Source organism: Uranotaenia lowii, chromosome 3 (assembly GCF_029784155.1).
Source record: "Uranotaenia lowii strain MFRU-FL chromosome 3, ASM2978415v1, whole genome shotgun sequence".
NCBI classification, from domain to species: Eukaryota; Metazoa; Arthropoda; class Insecta; order Diptera; family Culicidae; genus Uranotaenia; species Uranotaenia lowii.
The window spans coordinates 366,444,926-366,470,570 of NC_073693.1; the positions used below are offsets into that span (position 1 = coordinate 366,444,926).

The 25,645-nt window shown below is 31.3% G+C and overlaps 1 protein-coding gene across 1 annotated transcript; it reads right to left on the reverse strand.

Annotated features, from left to right (window-relative positions):
* Positions 1 to 4,546: 4,546 nt before the first annotated feature.
* LOC129755292 (apyrase-like) lies at positions 4,547 to 6,280 on the reverse strand. Its single transcript, XM_055751714.1, has one exon. It carries the CDS (start codon positions 6,233 to 6,235, stop codon positions 4,547 to 4,549), a length of 1,689 nt encoding a protein of 562 aa, XP_055607689.1. The 5' UTR covers positions 6,236 to 6,280.
* Between the last annotated feature and the right edge of the window lie 19,365 nt (positions 6,281 to 25,645).

A 25,645-nucleotide genomic window follows, 5' to 3' on the forward strand; every position in this document is an offset into this window, starting at 1 on the left:
CAAGTAGGCTCATACCACAACAGAGATAAAAATTGGAAAATAAAAAAAAAAACATATATTTAAAAGGGCAAAAAAAGAATATTGTTTATTATATGATTTTAAAAAATTTTCTAAATATTTTTATTACACTCAAGATGTTTGTAATTAAATCATTTAAAAAAAATTGTAAACATTCCAAAACCTTTAAAAAATACAGTGAAACTACCTTTTTTCAATCTCAAAAAATAATTTGATTTTTGAAATTTTTCTACATATTTTGTTCTACATATTACACGTACATTGAAATGTCATCAAAAAATAAAAAAACGAAAAAAAAGGGAAAAAAGATAAAAATGGTATAAAGAAAAAAAATTTGAATATTTAAAAATAGAAAAATAGGAAAAAAAATAGTTGAAAGAAAAAACCAATCGAAAAAACTCAATAGAATAAAAGTTCAAGATGAAATAAAAAAATAAAAAGGTAAAATAAGGAAAAAAGAAAAAGAAATGAAATAAGAAAAAATGGAAAAAGTTTAAAAGAACACTTGAAATTAAAAAAAAATAGAAAAAAAATTGAAACAAAGAAAATTTGAAAAAGAAAGAAAAAAAGAAGAAAAAACGAAAAACAGAATATAAAAATATATAAATACAAAAAAAATCCAAAAAGTACATGAGATTTTAGACAAAAAAAGAAAAATTAAAAAAAATTAAACAGAAACAGAAAAAAGAGAAAAAAATTAAGAAAACATTGAAAACAAATAAGAAAAAAAAGATATAAAAACCATAAAACATAGATAAAATTTATAAAATACAAAAAAAAATAATACAGTTTAAAAAAAGTTTTGAAAAAAATGGAAGACTCTAGCAAAAAAAGTTTAGCACTCTGGCGTTTCCACCTAACAATTTTCGTTTCTTAATTACCCTCTTATTAGAATTATAATATGCCGATATGCCATAAACTTGAATAAGAAAAACAGTAATACACAAACGAAGGAAATAGATAAAAATTGAATCAAAGCAATCGAAAGATTCCTTTTAATTCAACCACGGTAAATGATAAGTTCATATACCAGTATTTCGATAGCAACTTACTACCTTCTTCAGTGAACGTTTTCGATTGATCACTGAAGAAGGTAGTAAGTTGCTATCGAAATACTGGTATATGAACTTATCATTTACCGTGGTTGAATTAAAAGGAATCTTTCGATTGCTTTGATTCAGTTGAATCATTCAACCAAGTAGGCTCATACCACAACAGAGATAAAAATTGGAAAATAAAAAAAAAAACATATATTTAAAAGGGCAAAAAAAGAATATTGTTTATTATATGATTTTAAAAAATTTTCTAAATATTTTTATTACGCTCAAGATGTTTGTAATTAAATCATTTAAAAAAAATTGTAAACATTCCAAAACCTTTAAAAAATACAGTGAAACTACCTTTTTTCAATCTCAAAAAATAATTTGATTTTTGAAATTTTTCTACATATTTTGTTCTACATATTACACGTACATTGAAATGTCATCAAAAAATAAAAAAACGAAAAAAAAGGGAAAAAAGATAAAAATGGTATAAAGAAAAAAAATTTGAATATTTAAAAATAGAAAAATAGGAAAAAAAATAGTTGAAAGAAAAAACCAATCGAAAAAACTCAATAGAATAAAAGTTCAAGATGAAATAAAAAAAATAAAAAGGTAAAATAAGGAAAAAAGAAAAAGAAATGAAATAAGAAAAAATGGAAAAAGTTTAAAAGAACACTTGAAATTAAAAAAAAAATAGAAAAAAAATTGAAACAAAGAAAATTTGAAAAAGAAAGAAAAAAAGAAGAAAAAACGAAAAACAGAATATAAAAATATATAAATACAAAAAAAATCCAAAAAGTACATGAGATTTTAGACAAAAAAAGAAAAATTAAAAAAAATTAAACAGAAACAGAAAAAAGAGAAAAAAATTAAGAAAACATTGAAAACAAATAAGAAAAAAAAGATATAAAAACCATAAAACATAGATAAAATTTATAAAATACAAAAAAAAATAATACAGTTTAAAAAAAGTTTTGAAAAAAATGGAAGACTCTAGCAAAAAAAGTTTAGCACTCTGGCGTTTCCACCTAACAATTTTCGTTTCTTAATTACCCTCTTATTAGAATTATAATATGCCGATATGCCATAAACTTGAATAAGAAAAACAGTAATACACAAACGAAGGAAATAGATAAAAATTGAATCAAAGCAATCGAAAGATTCCTTTTAATTCAACCACGGTAAATGATAAGTTCATATACCAGTATTTCGATAGCAACTTACTACCTTCTTCAGTGAACGTTTTCGATTGATCACTGAAGAAGGTAGTAAGTTGCTATCGAAATACTGGTATATGAACTTATCATTTACCGTGGTTGAATTAAAAGGAATCTTTCGATTGCTTTGATTCAGTTGAATCATTCAACCAAGTAGGCTCATACCACAACAGAGATAAAAATTGGAAAATAAAAAAAAAAAACATATATTTAAAAGGGCAAAAAAAGAATATTGTTTATTATATGATTTTAAAAAATTTTCTAAATATTTTTATTACACTCAAGATGTTTGTAATTAAATCATTTAAAAAAAATTGTAAACATTCCAAAACCTTTAAAAAATACAGTGAAACTACCTTTTTTCAATCTCAAAAAATAATTTGATTTTTGAAATTTTTCTACATATTTTGTTCTACATATTACACGTACATTGAAATGTCATCAAAAAATAAAAAAACGAAAAAAAAAGGGAAAAAAGATAAAAATGGTATAAAGAAAAAAAAATTGAATATTTAAAAATAGAAAAATAGGAAAAAAAATAGTTGAAAGAAAAAACCAATCGAAAAAACTCAATAGAATAAAAGTTCAAGATGAAATAAAAAAATAAAAAGGTAAAATAAGGAAAAAAGAAAAAGAAATGAAATAAGAAAAAATGGAAAAAGTTTAAAAGAACACTTGAAATTAAAAAAAAAAATAGAAAAAAAATTGAAACAAAGAACAAATGAAATTTAAGAAATAAAATAAGAAAAGAAAGAAAAAATTAAAAGACAATAGAAAAAATATAAAAAAATGTACATCATAGAAAAAAAACTTGAAAATTAGGAAAAATTTAAAAAGGTTGAATAAAACAGAAAATAAACGGAAAGAATAGAAAAAACAGGATTTTGTTAATTGAAATAAAAAATATTGTTTTCTTCATTTAAAAAAAACTAAAAAATTTTCAAATATAAAAATTAAAAAAAAAATAATAAGAAAAATTTGAAAAAATTAAAAATATAAAAAAAATGATAAAAATTTAAAAAGGGAGTAAACCAAATCAATACTTTAATAAAAATTTACGACAACCAAACCAACGACAACAAAAAGGAAAAAAAAAAATAACAATACATACCCCATTCGATTTTGGCAGCACGCCCTAAATCGAATACCGACTATTTTTAATTAAATTGTTCTTGTTTTTGATGCATTCTGCATTTTTCTATTTCTGTTTTTTTGTCATATATTTACTATTTTTTTCTTTCTTTATTATTTTCCGGTTATTTTTTGTCATTTTTAGTCTTTTTGTTTTTTAGTATAATGACATTTTCATCTGTTTGTCTTTTTCGTGTAGCTTTTATTTTTCTTTAATTTATGTTCATACTATGTTAATTACTGTATTTCATCACCATTTAAGAACGTGAAAACATATTTATAGTGTTTGTTTAAATTATATTGGTCCTGTTATATGTAGCACTCAAAGGTAAAATCGTTTCTTAAAACCGTGTTGCCAAAATTGAATGTTGTCAAAAACGAATGGGGTCTGTATTGACCAATGTGGCAATAATGACGAAAATGACCAACGTGACGAAAAACGGCACAAAATAACGAAAGTTAACAAAAACGAAAAAAAAACAACAAAATGACAAAACTGAAGAGGAAAAATATGGATTTAAAAATCCTTTTGCAACCAACTATCCATTACAAAAGTTATGCAAATGTTATAGAAACGACCAAAACTACTTGAAGAACAATAGGTTTAACGACTTATATTTTGAAGCAAGAAAATAGTCAAAGCTAACAGGAATGAAAAAAACTTAAATATTTAATTGGAATGCAAAACTAAGAAAGAAACTACAAAAAACAAAAAACACAAATAAAATGAGAAAAATGGTTTTAAAAAACGTGAAAGAATGTTAAAAATGATTAAAAAATAGGAGAAAATGACAACAAAAGAGACAAATAACATTATAGAAACATAAAGAAAATGTTTGTTTTTCATGATTTTTTTTTTAAGAATTTAACCCATTAAGGTCATTCTTCCTCGAATTCTTTATTTTTTCTTTTTTGTAACTTTTACAAAAAATTATTTAAATGAACTCTTTGCTTTGCAGTTTGATATACATATACGGATATTTCGAAGATTTACTTAGATTTATTTTCGTTTGGAAGGAATATAACATTTATTTTCCATAAAAGAAATATTAAAAAATTGATCATCAATCTTCCCTAAATATAATGCTAGAGTTTTTGTTCGTTAAAAGTCAGACTGTTTCCTACATATGAGTTGAACTACTTGACAATCCGCATTCGACCGTCCGTACCCTGCAGGATTGGGCTCATCCGGGTTACATACTGCTCCAGAACGACAATATCCAGCGGACCTACTGAAAAGTTTGTCCGATGTTCGGCAAACATCGTGTAACCATTGCCCCCGTTACCGATCCAGGCGGCTACCGCTAATCGATACGTTTTGTTTGAATCCAGCGGCTCATACGTCGGCACTCGGCACTCACGACAGCGCACATCTACGGAAGCTACCCGCCTACCTGGTGGCTGAGTGATGTTGAAGGTAACTCGGAGGCCCGAAAATTGTAGGAAGTCCGCTGTGTTGTACCGACTAGCACTGTATTCGAGTGCTTCCAGGAGGTACTGCCCCTTGAGGTCGAAAGTGTCAACTGTGTTCTCGTACGGCACACAGGTTACCAGATCGTCAAATGTCAGAGGTCCTCGATTGATGGATGTTCTCATACCGCCATCGTTTGTGATTCCAATTGCTGCAAAAGTCCACGCGTCTACGCTTTCGGCTCTGTTGGTGAAGAAATCGACGAATGCGTCCGCGATAAGACTTCCTAAGTTACATTCTCCTAGGCGACATTCGGGCTTTGAAAGAATCACCCTCGATGAACCGACGGAACGTTTGGCTTGCTGATCAACTTCCTCGCGCCATGGAATCAACTCCCGCATGATTGTGCTATCCTGTTCGATTGAATCATCCAAGTAAACCGGATTACCTTCCCATTCCATTAATTTTCCTTCGTCATCAAAGTAGGCCGTCAACCGTCCAACGTATTTAGTAAAACAGGAAGCTTGGACTACTATGACCCTTCTTCCGCTGGATTGCTCGACTACCACTGGATAGGTATCTTCTGCAACATCCGGTAAGCCTTCGGTTGATCCCGTGTACAGGAATGTATGCGAATGTCCCCCGACAACAATATCTACATCCGGACACTGAGCGGCGATTTTCTTATCAATCGTAATACCACAGTGCGAAAGAACAACAATTATATTTACACCCTCGGCCTTCAACCGAGCCGCCTCAGCGTTGATCGTTTCGACTTCATCCAAAAATTTTAATCGCTCTGTCATGCTAAGCGTATTCGTCAGGTGATGGATAACTCCTATGACTCCAATTTTTCTTTCATCTCGCTCCAAAACCTTTGATTTCAGATACTTTCCTTTCATACTCGGCTCCTCACTGTCGTCGATGTTCACCGCCAAAACCGGGCTTTTGATACTTTCCAAAAATGGAACCAACCCAGCTATACCGTGATCAAATTCGTGATTTCCCAAGGCAATCGCATCTGCCGGAAGCAAGTTCAAGAAGTAGCTCGTCACATTCCATCTCAGCAAAGTGTACCAGGTACTTCCCTGGAAATTATCCCCAGCATTCAGGAAAATTGGATTCTTTTCCTTGTACTGAACCGTTAAACTTCTAACCGCAGCAACGACACGGGCATAGCCCCCAATGCAACGTTCCCCCTCGTCTCGGTTGCATCGGGTGGACAGGACGTTTGTTTCCTCGAACCTCGCGTGAAAATCGTTCCAATGGATCAACGTCAGCGGAAACAGGCCGTCCCGTTTTGTTATGATTGCTGCTCCATTTCGAGCGGCGGCTTCGGCGACTGGATTATTCTGAAGAATCACAACAACCGCAGCTAGCACAACGAACAAGTTAAGAACCCGACGGCACGCCATTTCTCAACCGGCCACGGCGACCAATCGACTGACACTACTCACTCGCCGAGCTGTTATCAATCCGCTGTCTGGGGGAAGGGTTTGCCCCAATATGATGGACGATGCACAGTCTGGTTCGTGATTGTACAAATAAGTTTAAATTTACCTACCCAGAGCCTAAACAGGTCATTATAAATTCATAATGATAGGTTCATGAAATTATTAAAACATTAAAAATCTTTAAAATGAAAATTTAAGGCTATAGGTACGGACATTTTTTACCGCCACTGTATCACACATTATGTTTGGACGGGAAATGTCTTAAATGCGTAATTCGTAAATGGCGAGAACGACACTTTGGCAGTAAACGATCCTTACAATTGCACGTCGTAAATGTTGCAATTGATAAGACTTTATGGGAGCAGATTATAGAAGCGATTTTAATGTGTAGTAATTCAGTCAAACACTAAATATTTAAAGCGCCAGTCAGTGTTGCTTCAAGTCGATTTGTTATAGGTACACAAATCAGAAGATTTATTATGTTGCTAGAATGTGGAATTCGAGGCGATTGAATAGGTCGTAATTGTCGAAAAAAGATTTGTTGCACTCGTTTACTGTGAAAGTTTGAAATATCCATCCTGATCTGGAGTAAATAGTCTACAATGAATGATGTAAAAAACTTTTTAGAATAAGTTTTCATTGAACCAATTGGAATAATGAAGTTAATACAAACAGTGTTATCTTTATCAAAAGAATCACCTAATCATACCAGAAATTTTACCACAAGCCAGACATGTTGACGCTAAATAGGGTGTAAATCAAAGGTAATCAACGTTTTGGTTAATCAATTTGATTGATAAAAAGTGCCCTATCGTAGAGCATGGCTGCTCAGTGGTTGAAATGTGTTTTTTGGAGGCAGATGATGTTTATAAAGGAGGGAAAGATAATTCCTCAATGATCCTCAAAAAATAGGAACACTCAAGAAATATATTTGTGAGTTACATAATTTGCCAACTAGGTTTTCGTTTTCAAGCTTATTTCAATCAAACATAATTACATTTTTCGGCTACACAAAAACCATTCTACTGAACTGATTTTAAAGCATTTTATTTGATGTAAACAAATTTCACGTGGAAATAGTAAAAACAAGAAAAAACAGAGATAGATCTGAATCAAGATAAACATTTTTCAATTACACATTTTTCAAACGTATTGTTCTGAGTTCGTCTTGGTACATCTTCGTATCTTAAAATTACCACATTTTCAAAGGTGATGAAAAGTATTAGAGAACCATGAAATATCAAAAAAAGAAAGAACATAAGCCGTAAATATCATGAATATTTCGAAAAAGATATAAAGTAGATTCAACTATACTGTTATAGTTGATTCAACTCTACTGGTATAGTCGATTCAACTATACTGGTATAGTTGATTCAACTATACGATAGGTTCTATTTTTTTATGATTGATTTATTGAGTTCAACTATATACTCATACTATTTTTTTTTTTTTAAATATTTCTTTATTTGTATCAATTCATCATTACATTTATATTACACTAGCTGATCCCATACGAACTCCGTTTCGCTTTCAACTTGGAATATGTCATGAACAGTTTGTATGAAAGTCAATTGCCAAGCATTTTCCAGATTCATTGTTAAGTAATAATTGCAAAAATATTGGACGATCAGTTCGTCTGTCGTCTGCTACTAAATATGAAATCAGGAATTAAAAACCACGTGTATAAATTTTGAATAAATCATTGCATAACAACGCAATTATTGCCAAAAAGCTAAACCCCTTTTGGGGGCTCTTATATAAACTTTGATATCTGAAATCGATTGCCCTTCCCCCAAAACTCCCGTGTGCAAATTTTCAAAGCAATCCATTGTATAATAACGTCAATATTGCTTAAAAATAGTGAAAAATTAATTTATAGGGACGACCCCTTTCGTCGACCCCTGGCAAAATATTTGACATCTGAGATCGATTGTTCGTCCCTGAAAACTACCGTGTGGAAATTTCCATCCCAATCCGATGTATAATAACGTCAACATTGCAAAAATATTGAAAGGTTTATATGGACGACCCCCTTTGCTGACCCCTTAAACTGAATTGAATACCTGAAATCCATTGCTCATCTCTCAAAACCCTCGTGTACCAATTTTCGTCTGAATCCGATGTATAATAACGACAATGTTGCATCAACAGTGAATTGTTAACATGGACGACCCCTTTGGTCGGCCCCTGATTTAAGTTTGGATAAGTGAAATCAGTTATTTGTCCCTAATATCTCCTGTGTGCAAATTTTCATCCCAATCCGATGTATAAAAACGACAATATCACTAAGATACTGAAAATTTAATATGGACGACCCCTTTTGCCGGCCCTCTACACTAAATTGGATACCTCAAATCGATTGCACGTCACTCAAAACTATCGTGTACCAATTTGCATCTGAATACGATGTATAATAACGTCAATATCGCAAAAACAGCGAATAGTTAATATGGACGACCCCTTTGGCTGTCCCCTTACACAAAATTTGACACCTGAAATCGATTGCTTGTCTTTCAACACACTCATGTGCAAATTTTCAACACGATCCAACGAAAAATAACGTCAATATCGTGAAAACAATATTTGTCTTGTATGGAAGACCCCCTTCAGAAGGGGTCATCCAAAAATCTGAAAACATTTTTCATCATTCCTGGTCCTAATGAGTATCCATGCCAAATTTCAGCTCTCTAGCTCTTAAGACGGCTGAGTCTATAGAAGACAAACAAACAAACAAACAAACAAACATACAGAAATTGCTTTTTATATATATAGATTATTACATTAAATTAGGTGTTCAGCTCAATAATGAACTGTTCAGAGCCCTATAGTTAACAAGATATTAAAAATTTATTTATAAGAATTAAATATGCTTAGCGCAATTAAGTATTTAATGTAGGAGAACATCCTGTAATGGCAAAAATATTTTAAACTTAAAACTAAACACTATACTAAAATTAAACTAATTATAAAGAGAACGAATCTCTGCGATGGAAGACTGCATCGATTTTCCTCTGAAGTTAGAGATGATTTTGTTGGCCATCTCTTCGATCGATTCAATGCCCGCAATCCGATTAAGATCTTCGGTGCTGTGCCAAGGTGGAAGCCGCAAAATCATTTTCAAAACCTTGTTCTGAATCCTCTGGATGGCTTTCTTCCTCGTCGCGCAGCAGCTAGACCAAATCGGAACTGCATACATTATCGCTGGTCGGAATATCTGCTTATAAATAAGCATCTTATTTTTCAGGCACAGTCGGGATTTCCTGTTGATGAGAGAATAAAGAGATTTAGTGTATTTATTACATTTAAATTGAATATCTTCAATGTGATTTTTAAAAGTAAGATTCCGATCAAGTGTAAGTCCCAAGTACTTCACATGATCAGACCATTCTAATGAAACCCCATTAAAAGTTATGGAATGATTTTCATTAGGTTTTAAAAATTGAGCTCTTGGCTTATGGGGAAATAAAATAAGTTGAGTTTTGGAAGCGTTAGGAGAAATTTTCCACATTTTCAAGTAATTCAAAAAGGAATTTAAATTTTGTTGCAATCTACTGCGTACCACCCGTAAATTCCGACCTTTGGCTGAAAGCAAAGTATCATCAGCAAATAATCTTCTACCTTTTCCTTCTGGTACATCAGGAAGATCAGAAGTAAAAATATTGTATAAAATTGGCCCAAGTATACTGCCCTGAGGGACACCAGCTCTAATGAGTGTCCTTTTAGAGCATGAATTTTGATAGCTTACTTGTAAGGTTCGGCTAGTCAAATAATTTTGAATAATTTTGGTGAGATATACAGGAAAATCAAATCGAGCTAATTTAGCTACTAAACCTTTGTGCCAAACACTGTCAAAAGCTTTTTCAATATCAAGAAGAGCAACACCAGTTGAATAACCTTCATATTTGCTAGCGTTAATCATATTATTTACACTCAAAAGTTGATGTGTAGTAGAATGTCCATGACGAAAACCAAATTGTTCATCAGGGAAAATAGAATTCTGATTAATGTGAATCATCATTCTATTCAAAATAACTCTCTCAAATAGTTTACTTAAAGAAGGGAGCAAACTAATTGGTCGATAACTTGAAGGCTCTGAAGCACTTTTTCTAGGTTTTAAAATTGGAGTTACTTTGGCATTTGTCCATTTATTTGGAAAATAAGCCAAGTGAAAACATTTATTGAAGATTTTAACTAAAAAATTCAAAGTGCTTTCAGGCAACTTTTTAATAAGAATATAGAAAATCCCATCTTCCCCCGGAGCTTTCATATTTTTAAATTTTTTGCAAATCAATTTAAGTTCATCAATATTTGTCTCATAAGAACTTTCAAATACATTTTGTTTAGAAAGAATATCATCAAATTCAAGGGAAATTTGAGCATCAATTGGACTTACAACGTTTAAATTAAAATCATGAGCAGACTCAAATTGTTGGGCCAATTTTTGAGCTTTTTCTGCATTCGTTAAAAGAAGTTTATCCCCATCTTTCAAAGTAGGAATTGGCTTCTGGGGCTTTTTCAGAATTTTAGTTAATTTCCAAAATGGCTTTGAGTAGGGTTTTATGTCATCTACTGCTTTGGCAAAATTTTCATTACGAATGAAATTTAAACGACGTTTGATCTCTTTTTGAAGGTCGCAATAACTAAATTTCAAATAAGGATCCCTAGTTCGTTGAAATTGGCGTCGACGAATGTTTTTCAGTCGTATCAAAAACTGAAGATCATCATCAATCAAAGGTTGATTAAATTTATGTTTAACTTTGGGTATTGAAGCGGCTTTAGCATTGACTATTGAAGTTGTCAAATTTTCTACAGCCAAATCAATATCTTCTATTGAATTAAGTGTAACGTTTACATTCAAATTACGTTCAATAAAATTCCTATATCGCTCCCAGTCAGCTTTTTGAAAGTTAAAAGTTGATTTTAAAGGGTTTTCAATGGGACTTTGGGATAAAGAAAATGTTACTGGAAGGTGGTCTGAATCGAGGTCCGCATGAGTAACTAATTGACTACAATGCTCGCCTAAATCCGTTAGAACCAAATCAATTGTGGAAGGATTTCTAATCGAAGAGAAACAAGTATGCCCATTAGGATATTCAACAGTATAATAACCTGTTGAGCAGTCATTAAATAAAATATTCCCATTTGAATTTGATGAAATATTATTCCAAGATCGGTGTTTTGCATTAAAGTCACCAATAATAAAAAATTTAGATTTATTTCTGGTGAGTTTTTGTAAATCTCCCTTCAAAAAATTTTTCTGTTCACCGCTACATTGAAAAGGCAAATATGCGGCAACAATTATAATTTTCCCCATAGAAGTTTCTAATTCAATTCCAATTGTTTCTAAGACTTTTGTATTGAAAGAAGGAAGAAGTCTAAATTTGAGACGACTATTGATGACAATAGCTACACCCCCACCTTGTCGATCAAGTCGATCATTTCGTAAAATTTTAAAGAAAGCATTGCTTTTCAAGTTATTGTCTGGCTTTAAAAAAGTTTCAGTGATGGCAGCAATATGTATGTTTTGAGTTTTCAAAAATGAAAGGACTCGTCTTGGTTAGCCAGCAAAGATCTAGCGTTCCAATTCATAATATTCAAACATCTATTTGGATCCATGAGGGAATCTTAAAGTCATAATAATTTTGTTAGCATAATTAAAAGAAGTTTGGAAAGCTTCAAACATTGAATTTGCTTTCAACATAAGTTGCATCATTTCCATTAAATTTTGATGCAAAAATTTTAATTTTTCCTCAGTAATCTCACCCAAATCAACAAAATTGTTAGAATCAGAAGAGGAAGGAGAAGAAAAAGTATTTGAATTTCGGGGATTTTCCCAAGCCTTCGCATGAACGTTGAGACTTGGTTTTTTCCCATTTTTATTAGTTAAACCTGAAGGGGGCAACCCATTTTCAACCACCTCTGAGAACGATAAACAACGATTCTGTGGCGCAGAATCAGCCCAGGTAACATTAAAATCACTTCGGGTATTACCCAGCCGTGATTCCAATGTAGGCCGAGGCTGACTGCGAACAGGCAGGTTGTTTGCCGGCCCGACGTGTGAAGACGAAAAAGAGGAAGGAGGAGAAGAAACTTTTCTGGAAACTTTGGGGTTTTTCCTAGAAGCAACAATTTTTGCCCTAACGGGACAATCTAGAGAATTCGAGGAATGATTACCTGCGCAATTCGCACACTTTAAAAAATTCTGTTTTTGGCTTATCACCACCAAAAAGGCATTTAGATTTTTCATGATCGAATGAGCCGCAAAACATGCATCTGGCATTCATTCTACAATTTTTAGTGCCATGACAAAAAGCTTGACAACGACGAAATTGCGTAATATTTTGTAAAAAATTGGTATGGGATTTACGAAAAGGTTCAAATTTTACTCGACAATGAAACATAAGACGAGCCTTTTCCAAAATTTTCAAATTATATTAACCTGATCCTTTTTAAAATGGATCAAATAAAGTTCAGGAGCAAAACCAACACTACTGGTATTATTCGTGTTGGTTCTTTTCCTCATTTGAATTACTTGAATTGGAGAAAAACCTAACAAAGAATTTAATTCATTTGTGATCTCATCCGGTGTCTGATCGCCGGTGAGACCACGAAGTACAACTTTAAAAGGACGATCACCTCTAGTGTCGTACGTAAAAAATTGGTGTTTTTTATTATTCAAATAATTTAAAATTTTTTGAAAATCATTAAAAGATTCCGCCAATATACGAGCAGTTCCCCTTCGACCGATCTGAAAAGAAATCTTCACATCCTTGACGGAAGTGACGATTTCTTTTCGAAAGGCATTGAAGTCAGGAATCGTGACCGTTATTGGTGGAATCTTTTCGTTTTTAAGAGTATAAGAAGAAGAAGAAGGTTTCTTAGTACTCTTATCAGAATTAAATATGAATATTTCCTCATCACCGATGTTATGAAGGACATCGAATGAATTGGAAATTTCAACTTTTTTGGCAGATGGCCCTGGATTAGGTTCAGCAATCCGTTTTCTTCCGGCCCTTGAGCCGGCCGAAGACTTCCCCATGCTGGAAAGAAAAGAGAAAATATGAATAAAAGAAAATGAAAATAATTTTAGCACTGAAAAGTGCTGATTGAAATACAGGTAAGGAAAAAATAAATAATGTAAAATGTTCCTGCAGGTACACAGCAACGATACGATGCTCCGGCGTACGTGTTGACGGCTCAATGGTACAGATGGAAGTGATACTCATACTATAGTCATACTCCAAGTAGGATCGATGTTTTTCACGAGGGGCTCCGGCAGTTTTCTGTAGATCGGTTTTTTATTGGCTTCTTCGGCCAGGAGTTTCGGTGGAAGTATTGGACGTATTTTCATGGTACTTGGTACTTGGTACATGGTGCACTGCGTCGACTGCCTTGGCGAGACCCCGTAGGCTACCGCCTTACCCACAAAAGTGCGTTCTTCTGTCTATATCGTCTCTGAGTTAAAGAAGAACATATTTACAGAGAATGTTTGTATACGATATCCTGACAAGCACTGTTGACTGTCCACAATTGATCCAAAGCTTGAGTTTGCACGCCCCAGCACGCCGTTTGCGCAACCAAGTCACCTTCTGGTTACCTAGAAGCAGAACAGTTTTTGGACAAAACCACCCGCTTAATCGATGTTATCAGGTATTTAACGATGAGTCATACTTGTTTGACTTCAATGAATCAAAATCAATGTTTAAATGTGCAATCCGTGACTTCCCTAGCTTTAACGTAACTTTAATTTAAACATAAGTTAATTTTAACACTCGGTCTGTAACTGTCTGTCGGCAGTCAAAGACTTAAATAATTAAGTACACTATAAAGGCTTTTTCCTGATAGTCCTCTTCTCGATCGATCAGCTAGGAAGGAGGGCCACGTCGATTTCGGTATTTTCGGGGTTTGCTGGTAACCGGAGCGCAGTTGGTCAAACGATGCTCACAACGGCCGATCTGGTACATTACTGTAACTGCTGTCAGAACACACACAACAATAAAGTTTCCTCCTGGTCGGTTTTTCTTGTGGATGACAATCATGAAAATATAGTAAAATTTATTACATTTAGAGTTGAATGTCTCAAATGAATCATATAATTGTTGTTGAATTTATCATGTTTAAAGTTGAATCAATCATACCAGTATAATTGGATCTAAAATATTTATAGTTGATTGCATAAGGTCTATCAGCAGTTTATAGTTGAATCCTATATATTTATAGTTGAATGTCTGGATTCAATCATACAATTGTAGTTGAATCCATCATATTGATAGTTGAACCAATCATAGTTAAATCTACCATATTTATAGTTGATTACATAAAGCCTATCACCAATATATAGTTAAATCTCAAATATATCTATAGCTGAATGCGTAAAAATCAACTATACTTTGATGATTAGTATAAAAAGCTTAATTAATTGAAACATCTGTCGTCTTTTTTATCCATGGTGTGTCATACCATGGTTGGTTAAACACACACACACACCCCTCACCCATGAGGGTCCAAAAAAAATTCAAGCAAAATTTTCTTCTCTAAATTAAAAATTAACAATTCTTAATTTTTAGGTTTTGGCCGACTAGAACTAAGGGCAAAACCTCTAGATCTTATCCCATGTCCACAATTCTTCTACAGTTTTTCAAAAAATTTCTCAATTGTTGATAGACATTCAAAGGCTGTACTCGAAAAACGCTATCAAAAGTTATTCACAAAAGAAGTTGGTCCATGAATCCATGGTGCATGGTCCATGAATATCAATACTCTGCGACCGAATTGTGAATTCTGTATCCAGTTTATCATTCTTGATTTTCAGTTCGGTTCATCATTGGGACAAAATCCTTATTCGAATCTCTGCATTTATAACTAGAATTAGATTCATTTTCCATGTTCGAAACTAGTCTTTCCGGAATATTAAAAGAAAATATTTGAACTAACAAACCATTTTCAAGATTTGGATTTATTGTTCGTAATTATTGGGATTTTTTTTGGAATTAGATTCAGAAATCGATTTTCAATTAGGAATTAACTATTCTTATTCAGGTTCAAAATACATAATTCAGATTCTGAATTAAAACTCAAAATTGCCCCAAACAAAACACAAAATAGGTGAAAACCACTATTATAAAATAAGATCTGAACCTACTTTCGAGATTGCGTTTTTGAAAAAAATATAAATTTAAAATTTATTTTTTTCACGGGATTTTAATAATGATATAAATTATTAATGATAATTTATTCTTGATAAAATAACTTGTTCTTAATTTTCAGGTTTAGGAAAACTCAGCTGGAAATATATTTTAGTGGTTTGTTGTTAAAGCTTCACCTCGCGATATTGCGCTTTTTCCAATTCGATGGGATCCACCGAATATGAATCTATTTGATTCTGCATCTGATTGGACAATAAAGGGAATGTTCAAAAGGTAAGTAGAATTTTAACTTCCAACACCATAGCTAAGGTCTCCTTTTAATTATGGGGATACTTTTTTTCGAAAAAAAATTCTCAAATGTATCCAAAATCTAAGCAAAATCCAAACCAAAACATTTTTTGGAAATGGAAAATTTAAATAAAACTTAAGTAGAACATAGGTAAAGTGACTGAATAAAAAAAAATTATGTGTTCATTTTTCTCTTAAATTCTCATAAAAAAGCCTTGATTTTGGTCAGATTTGCCCGGAGTTTACCCGGTTTTTGAGTTGAAATTTTTTAAATCCTATGCCCAGATTGTGCGAGGTTTTTGGGTAAACATGCTCGGATTTGCCTGGCCCGAGTACGCTTAGATAAATTCCTAGAAAGTTTAGGTACGAAGTTGTAAATGATAATTAGAAAATTTCTCTTAAAATAATTTCTAAAATAATGAAAAGGGAAAAGTCAGGGGCTGAATATATCTATTTGGATTGTCAGAAGAAAAGGAAGTATTTTAAGATGTCCTGACAAACCAACCAAACACGATAAAATACTTGATTTCAAAAAGAAAATTTAGGCGCGTATATTTCCTTTGAACATACAATATGTTAGATTTGTACGCTACGAAGCAATTGAGTAGGTATTGGATTTGTGCCCTTTGTTAACCCAAGTAACCATAAGCATTAAGCTATAACCCTTAATCAGCATTAAATCAACATTTCTTATGCAAGTTAGCATTATATCAACATTCATAATGCTTTTTAGTTTTATAGAAACATCATTAATGCATAGAAGCAATAAAAAAATTAGCACTAATGATAGCACTATATGCACATATAGAGCTACTATATAAAGTTAACAAGCATTAAGACTGTAGCACTAGAACTTCCTGTTAATGCTTATATAAAGCTTTTATAAAGCGTAGAAACGTCAAACCCGCGAATGTAAACAAGAATGATTTTTTCATTTTATGCGTGTGAGTAAGCAAGACAGCAAACGAAAACAATCAGAGCGGGCAGTTGCAGTTGTCTTCTCCCAAAATTTCCCAATACATTTCCAAACCTTCTCATACATACATTGTCTATGAAGTTGTGTGACCCGAACAGTGCTTGAAGTACGAGTTTTTTCACCTACCTTATCAGCATCAAGAGTGGTCGAAATGGTAAAGGCGCAAGGAAAGATAAAGGCTGCTGAGGGATCCTCGGTTCGAGACTCATCAAAGTTAATTCATGATTCAATTTTAATCACTTCTCATTTCATAGAACACTTCATTAAGCAAGCATAATCCTTCATTCAGCAGGTTGATTGATGTTGAAGATAATGATTTTATTTTTTAATTTTTGTTCATTTTAATAAATCAAAGAATAATTTCCTATTTTGAATTTCCGTTTCATATCAATCATGATCAATCAATTAAAAGGTGTTCTTAGTATGCATTGTTAATGCTTTTATACGGCTGGCGAAAAATGACGTTTTGATGGTGCTCTTATTCAGCATTTGTTATTAAAGGCTATGTTGTGATAGCATTTATTCAGCCCGCTATTTCGCCTTTTTAGCATTAAATCTGCATTATATACGCATATAGTGCAAAACAAGAATTAATTCAGAGTTATATATGGGAATATAGTGTTGATAAAGGGCTATGTTTTAGTGCTTATGGTTACTTGGGAACTGTTCGGAGGAGTTTATTGCATACTCAAAGGCACTCACTGTCAATTACGATATAAAGATGCCTTCTTGAATACGGAATGTTTAGGTAAAGTATTGAAAGTTTTTGTAAAAAATATTTCTCTCGTATATCTTGTATGAACTGAAACAAACAAGTTCATTTTTCTGATAAAATGGCTCTTATCAAAAAGTGTACATTTCGTAAAATTTTACAAAATGAAGAGTACGCCTATTTCTCGATCGAAAAAGATTACATATACTCTTAACAGAGTACGGTACGGTACGGTACGTATGGTATCCCTAATCAGATGCGCAAGAAGAACTCTAGAAGGGAACAGCTCCCAGCATTTACGTTTTCTTCGTGAACACTCCAGCTCTCTGAAGACAATTTAAATCCCAGAAATTACGCTTCATGTTGTCCAATTTTGCATTTTTCTTGATTGATTTCAACATTGTGATTCCTCAATCGTTCCATGACAATTTTAAATCTGCCATCGTCGTGCCATGTCGTCAAGATACATCACAGTTCGGGAGAATTATAGTTTGCATAATCTCTTGGAAGATGTCTGGTACGTTTGATAAACCGAACGGTAGACGACAACATCCATACAATGCATCCCCAGCAAAAAAAAAAATGGTCAAATTTCTACATCTTTCATCTCATATGGTGGACAACCATGTTGCTCGTGAAGTTCCATGATTATTGATTCAAAAGTTGGCATTTGAAGTTGGTAGCTTAAGCTTGAGCTTGAGCTTGAGCTTGAGCTTAGATAAACCGTACATTTCAGTAGTTGTTACTCCGTGATTGACAAGAACCATCAAAATTGTAAAGAGATCCAGATAAATGGGGCTTGGGATTAGCATACGATTTTCTGTGTACACGTTTCGAAGGTTCCTTATCTTATATGGTCAATAATGGCGCCGGCCACGTCCTTACGGTTCATCGGGGAAAGGGAAGGATTGATAGTTCGACTTCCGTTGCTACTAGAGACCGAATACACCTCTAAATCTCCACGGTCGTCACAGGAAGGATGGTATGTTAGTGGGGAAGGTAAATAAGATCTGGATTCCCATTAAGAAGGGATGTGATCAAAGCAAAGTCAATATTTAATGATCCTGCCTTCAAATATTTTCCCCCGTAAATTCGCCCTAGTAGTACGTGCCGCGCAAGTGTGAATCGAGCCTACAACGATCTCGAGAGGGGCCTGGCTATACGTTTTGGCATTCAACCCCAGCTGGGAAAGTTCTCTGGCGGTAGCTTGTGTGCAAGTGAAAGGACGATTTTATCGGTAAGTTTGCATTTTATTACCTTTGTGAACCTCTTTTTAAGCATTGTGTTGGGTCATTTTATGCTGCGGAGAACTACGTCTAGGATAAGCTGTTCTCGATTCGGCACACGGCGAGCAAAAAGCCTAGGGTTGCAGCCCCAAAGTTGCAAGCCAAAGTAAGGAGGAAGACCGGACCACGGTCGGAGTAGAATGCCCTTTCGGCGGGGGCATTCGAGTAGTGTGCGTCCGATCCTAGCAGTAAAGAAGTAAGACTTGACCTTCGCAGTCGAACTCGTAGGGGGATGAGTATTTACGCCGCGAAATACTCTCGGGTAGGGTGACTTCTCGTCGTCGGCGGGTGATTCACTCGAGTCGATGTAGGATGACGTCTTCGCCGGGAATCATCCGAGTAGTTTTTCGTAAAGCCTCGGACGTGTGCTGTGACAGGTGCGAGTCTAGGATTAGGTCTTCTCGATTCGACACACGGACGATAGTCGTGTAAACCGAGTAAGCCTCGAGTTACGAGTAAAGGCCGGACCTCGAGTCGTGAGAGGAGAGGTCCTTAGTATCGAATCGTAACAAGAGGCAGGGTATATATGCTGGAGTTTTAACTTGAAATTGAGTTAGCCGATGAGCGCTTAAGCGCGGACTTGGTCTCCCATTGCGGGTACAGCCTTCGATGCAGGTCCGGATGGGAATTATGACCAGAGACCCCAGGTCGACTTTATGGCGTAGGGGTGTCGACCAATTGCACCCATAGACCCATAGTAGCATACTGGGGGGACGCGGTGGCTCGCCGTGTCTTGGAATGCAATCCGTAAAAAGGATTTACCACCTGGGTGATCAACTAATAAAAAAAGATGTAGTCACAGTGGTGGAAAGCACTGCTAGAAGTCTAGGCCCCGCTCTTATCATGAAAATAACCCAGCGTGTTCATCTATGGCCCTGGCCAGGTTGAAGGAGGATGTTAATACTGTCTTCTAATGCTCAACGGAGCTTTTGTCGATTTCAGTGCCGTGATTAGCTGGCGCATATTCAGGAATGGTAGATACGTTAAAAAGAGTTGTTCCATCCCAAGGTGTGCCAACTCTTTCAATTGAAACATTCGGATGGCACGAAACTTCGCTAAAGCAGCTCTTAGCGAATCATTCTCTTGTTGTAGAGAAATGTTTGCCTTTGTTATAGCCTTGATTTTTGACTCAAATTCTGCTTTGTTCCTTTGCAGTTCATTCCGAGCTTCGTTCCACTGGTACATCATCGTATCCTTAAACGATTTATAACTTATAAACAAATAGGATTAATAAATAGGAAAAACAAAATAAAAATATTTTTTTCTTTTTTTTCTTTATTTTTTCTTCTTCTTTTTCTTCTCCTCATCTACAGTTGGTAGCTGTAGTCCAAAAGAACAAAAATTATTCAGGTTTACTGAACCGATTTTTTTTAAAGTTCGTAGATGGGGGCATTTGAGGCCGGAGAACTAACGCAGAGAGTGGGCCTCTCATACAATTTTTTTTTTGCATATCTCGAAAACTAATCGACCAATTGTAATCAAAACTAGCATGGGATGTTATTTGGATAGGGGAAAATTTTTTATGATTGTTTGAGGTACCCTTCTCTTCCATTATGGGGATATGAGAGGCATTTTTTGGATATTTTGAGAACTAATCAAGCAAAAGAAAGTAGCATTTTGGGGTTCCATGATATGAAAACCCTTATCTATATTCACCTGTAAGTAATCTAGTTTTATATTCGTGATAAGATAAAATTAAGAAGTGAAAAAATATGAACTAATAGCTCACGAATCGACACGTGCTTCTGCTTTACCCAGCCGATATCAATGTTGAACCGGGCTTGAAAAGCATATGATTGAACTACCACCCATCACCACCCACTGTTAACTCTGAGAGAGAGCTTTCGCTCCGAATGGGGGGACTTGTGCTCCAATGTTCTCCCTCTATTTGTGTTGCGTTTCACGAACTTTCAAGACTTTTCTCCCACCAAACCGATGAAGCGAGATGGTTGGTTATTCGTTTTATTTTGTTCGCTCTTTCTTCAGATACAGTCGGGTGTCTCAATATGATTTGTAGCGCCACATTCCGATACGCGAACGCGGGCAGGCCTACGCATGAAGCACGCTGTTATCTTTTTTGCTGCTGCTGCTTCTTTGATTTTTCAATTCATTCTCGTACCTTCCTCACTGTGTTTTGCTGAAACGCTTTCTATTTTGTGTTTGCACTTTCGGTTTGGATGTTTTACGAGGGGTGAGGTGCGCTGGGTGATAAACACGTGCGATAAGTTTCGATACCCTTCCCCCTTCCCTAACTCCTCGTCGGCTTTGTCGTGGTTGGCTTTCACAAAATAAATATCAATTCCGTTTTGTTGTCCGGGTTCAATATGTTTGTCAGCGATTTGTCTCCCCGATATTGTCAATGAACTTTTTTTTTTATCTTTCAGAAGATGGAAATGCTGGTTTTTTTAAAGAATGTTTTTGTTCTTAGAGTATTTCACATTTAGTTGGACAAAATAAATCAGTTTTTAACTTTTAAATTCAAAGGCAAACGGTTGTTGAACTCATTGAGATAATTCTGAGATATTCTTCAAAAAGATAAGCTTCATACTTCATTCTCTACGAAAAATATGTTGGGCAGACGTTCGCCTAGTATGAAAGTTATTTCTAGAAATATCTGAATTAGTTAATTTTCCTAGAAGTATCAACTGTCCTCCACGTGCCTTGAAAGATCAAGTTAGGGGCCGTTCACATACCACGTGGACAACTTAGGGGGAGGGGGGTGTATGGAAATGTCCACGCTTGTCCACGGAGAGGGGGGTAGGGGTTTGGGTCATGTCCACGTGGACATACTTACTGTTTGAATCTTAATATGACAAAGCTTTCCAGTTTAAGTTTAAACAATTAAAAACCACTTGAAAGCAAGTAATAAATGTGATAATTAAGAAATTTAAAATTTTTAAAATAATAGTATTCCAGGTAATGCTATATCTTTTTTTTTCTTTTTTAAATCAGCCATTCCAATAACAAATAGACAAAAAGTAGTGTTTTCTAACTGAGTCTTTGAAATGAGTTTTTGAAAAAAAAAAAAACAATTTCAAATCTGTCCACGTGGACATCCGGGGAGGGGGGTAGGGGTTTGATAAATGTCCACGCTTGTCAATGGAGGGGGAGGGGGGTGTCAAAAATCTCATTTTTCTGTCCACGTGGTATCTGAACGGCCCCTTAGCTTTAATAAAGGTCAATCTCATTTCTACGAAATCAACAAAAGATTTCCTTGAGTTTTATTTTTTTCACTTTTGCTAGGGCAAAACAAATTTGTCTGCATATAAACTGTTTTTTGTAGGTAGGGATTTAAGCAACACGAATCAAAATCGGTCAGTAAAGTGCATTCACCCAGTACTGCTAGACACAGTGAGGTCATCTTTAAAATTTATTTCTAAATTACATTCCAAACGGCAAACCTTGTTGGACAGATTAACGACGCGTGCTGAAAAAAAAAAAACACTTTTTGCAACTTGTTGCATAAACAACCATTACCTGAGTAGTCTTGACTGTGAAATTCGACTGATAGTTTCTTTTTAGGATTTTTTAACGGCTATCAGTCTCGGATTTTTTTAGTAAAAACGACTGTTTTTTACTCCAACGGTTCGATCCTTATTGGATCTTCATCAGGGGCGATAAAGTGTCGTTTTCTTGTTAAGTTTGGTTAGGCTTATCTTGAACTGCTGTCATTGGGTTTTGTTGACGAATTTTCGTAGAATATTCGTTTGTCTATTGAATATTAGGAGTTTTACAATTTTCTACATCGGAACTTTACACTGTGGACTGTTTTGGTTTTTGAGTTGTTTTAAAATATTTAAAAACAACTCGAAAACAAAACCCAATGACAGCAGTTCAAGATAAGCCGAATCAAACTTAACAAGAAAATGACACTTTATCGCCCCTGATGAAGATCCAATAAGGATCGAAACGTTGGAGTAAAAACAGTCGTTTTTACTTAAAAAAACCAAAACTGATAACCGTTAAAGATCCTTAAAAAATTAACCAAAACAATCAGTCCATTCATAAAGACTGATAGTTTCAGAATTTGAAAAAAGAGAAGAATAAAAGATGAAAAAAAGAAGAAAAAAGAAGGAAAAAGAAGAAAAAGAAGAAAAAAGAAGAAAAAAGAAGAAAAAAGAAGAAAAAGAAGAAAAAAGAAGAAAAAAAAGGAAAAAAGGAAAAAAAATAAAAAGAAAAAAATAAAAAAAATAAATAAAAAAGTAAAAAAAATAAAAAGAAAAAAAATAAGAAAAATAAACAGAAAAAAAATAAATGAAAAGAAAAAAAAATAAAAGAAAAAAAAAATAAAAAGAAAAAAAAATAAAAGAAAAAAAAATAAAAAAGAAAAAAAGAAAAAAATAAAAAAAAATAAAAAGAAAAATAAAAAAAAACAGAGGAAAAAATAAAAAAAAGAAAAAAAAATAAAAAGGAAAAAATTAAAAAAAAAAAACAAAAAGAAAAAAAATAAAAAAAAAACAAAAAGAAAAAAAATAAAAAAAAAAACAAAAAGAAAAAAAATAAAAAAAAACAAGAAGAAAAACATAAAAAAAACAAAAAGAAAAAAATAAAAAAAAAACAAAAAGAAAAAAATTAAAAAAAAACAAAAAGTAAAAACTAAAAAAAAACGAAAAGAAAAAAATAAAAAAAATTAAAAGAAAAATTAAAAAAAATTAAAAGAAAAAAAAATAAAAAGATTTTTTCTTTAAATAAATGAAAAGAAAAAAAATAAAGAGAAAAAAAAATAAAAAGAAAAAAAAATAAAAAGAAAAAAAAATAAAAAGAAAAAAAAATAAAAAGAAAAAAAAATAAAAAGAAAAAAAAATAAAAAGAAAAAAAAATAAAAAGAAAAAAAAATAAAAAGAAAAAAAAATAAAAAGAAAAAAAAATAAAAAGAAAAAAAAATAAAAAGAAAAAAAAATAAAAAGAAAAAAAAATAAAAAGAAAAAAAATAAAAAGAAAAAAAAATAAAAAGAAAAAAAAATAAAAAGAAAAAAAAAATAAAAAGAAAAAAAAAATAAAAAGAAAAAAAAAATAAAAAGAAAAAAAAATAAAAAGAAAAAAAAATAAAAAGAAAAAAAAATAAAAAGAAAAAAAAATAAAAAGAAAAAAAATAAAAAGAGAAAAAAATAAAAAGAAAAAAAATAAAAAGAAAAAAAAATAAAAAGAAAAAAAATAAAAAGAAAAAAAAATAAAAAGAAAAAAAATAATAAGAAAAAAAATAAAAAGAAAAAAAAATAAAAAGAAAAAAAAATAAAAAGAAAAAAAAATAAAAAGAAAAAAAAAAAAAGAAAAAAAAATAAAAAGAAAAAAAAATAAAAAGAAAAAAAAATAAAAAGAAAAAAAAATAAAAAAAAAAATAAAAAGTAAAAAAAATAATAAGAAAAAAAAATAAAAAGCAAAAAAAATAAAAAGAAAAAAAAATTAAAAGAAAAAAAAATTAAAAGAAAAAAAAATAAAAAGAAAAAAAATAAAAAGAAAAAAAAATAAAAAGAAAAAAAAATAAAAAGAAAAAAAAATACAAAGAAAAAAAAATAAAAAGAAAAAAAAATTAAAATAAGAAAAATAAAAAGAAAAAAAAATAAAAAGAAAAAAAAAGTAAAAAGAAAAAAAAATAAAAAGAAAAAAAATAAAAAGAAAAAAAATAAAAAGAAAAAAAAATAAAGAAAAAAAAAATAAAGAAAAAAAAATAAAAAGAAAAAAAAATAAAAAGAAAAAAAAATAAAAAGAAAAAAAATATATAGAAAAAAAATAAAAAGAAAAAAAAAGAAAAAAAAATAAAAAGAAAAAAAAATAAAAAGAAAAAAAATAAAAAGAAAAAAAAAATAAAAAGAAAAAAAAATAAAAAGAAAAAAAAATAAAAAGAAAAAAAAAATAAAAAGAAAAAAAAAAGAAAAAAAAAGAAAAAAAAAAGAAAAAAAAAAGAAAAAAAAAGAAAAAAAAAGAAAAAAAAAGAAAAAAAAATATAAAGAAAAAGAAATAAAAAGAAAAAAAAATAAAAAGAAAAAAAAAAGAAAAATATTATAAAAAGAAAAAAAAATAAAAAGAAAAAAAAATAAAAAGAAAAAAAATAAAAAGAAAAAAAATAAAAAAGAAAAAAAAATAAAAAGAAAAAAAAATAAAAAGAAAAAAAAATAAAAAGAAAAAAAAAATAAAAGAAAAAAAAATAAAAGAAAAAAAAATAAGAAGAAAAACAAAATAAAAAGAAAAAAAAAATAAGAAGAAAAAAAATAAAAAGAAAAAAATAAAAAAATAAAAAGAAAAAAACGAAAAAAAAGAAAGAAAAAAAGAAAAAAAATAAAAAGAAAAAAAAAGAAAAAAAATAAAACGAAAAAAAGAAAAAAATTAAAAGAAATAAAGAAAAAAAATAAATAAAAAAATAAAAAGAAAAAAAGAGAAAAAATAAAAAGAAAAAAAAGAGAAAAAATAAAAAGAAAAAAAATGAAAAGGAAAAAAAAGAAAAATATAAAAAAAATAAAAAGAAAAAAATAAAAAGAAAAAAAATAAAAAAATTAAAAGGAAAAAATAAAAAAATAAAAAGAAAAAAAAAAATAAAAAGAAAAAAATAAAAAAAATAAAAAGAAAAAAATTGAAAAAAATTAAAGAAAAAAAAAAATTAAAAAATTTAATGAAAAAATAATTTAAAAAAATTAAAGGAAAAAATTAAAAAAATTAGAAGAAAAAAAAATTAAAAGTTTTTCTTTAAAAAATAAAGAGAAAAAATTAAAAAAAAAATTAAAGAAAATTATAAACAAACATTAAAGGATTAAACAACATTAAAAAATTTAAAGATAAATCAAAAGAAAATAAAAATAAAAAAAAGAAAAAAATAAAAAAAGGAAAAAAAGAAAAAAAAAAGAAAAGAAAAAAAAGAAAAGAAAAAAAAGAAAAGAAAAAAAAAGAAAAAAATAAAAAATAATAAAAAAAAGAAAAAAAAAATAAAAAAAAATAAAAAAAATTATGAAAAAAATTAAAAAAAAATTA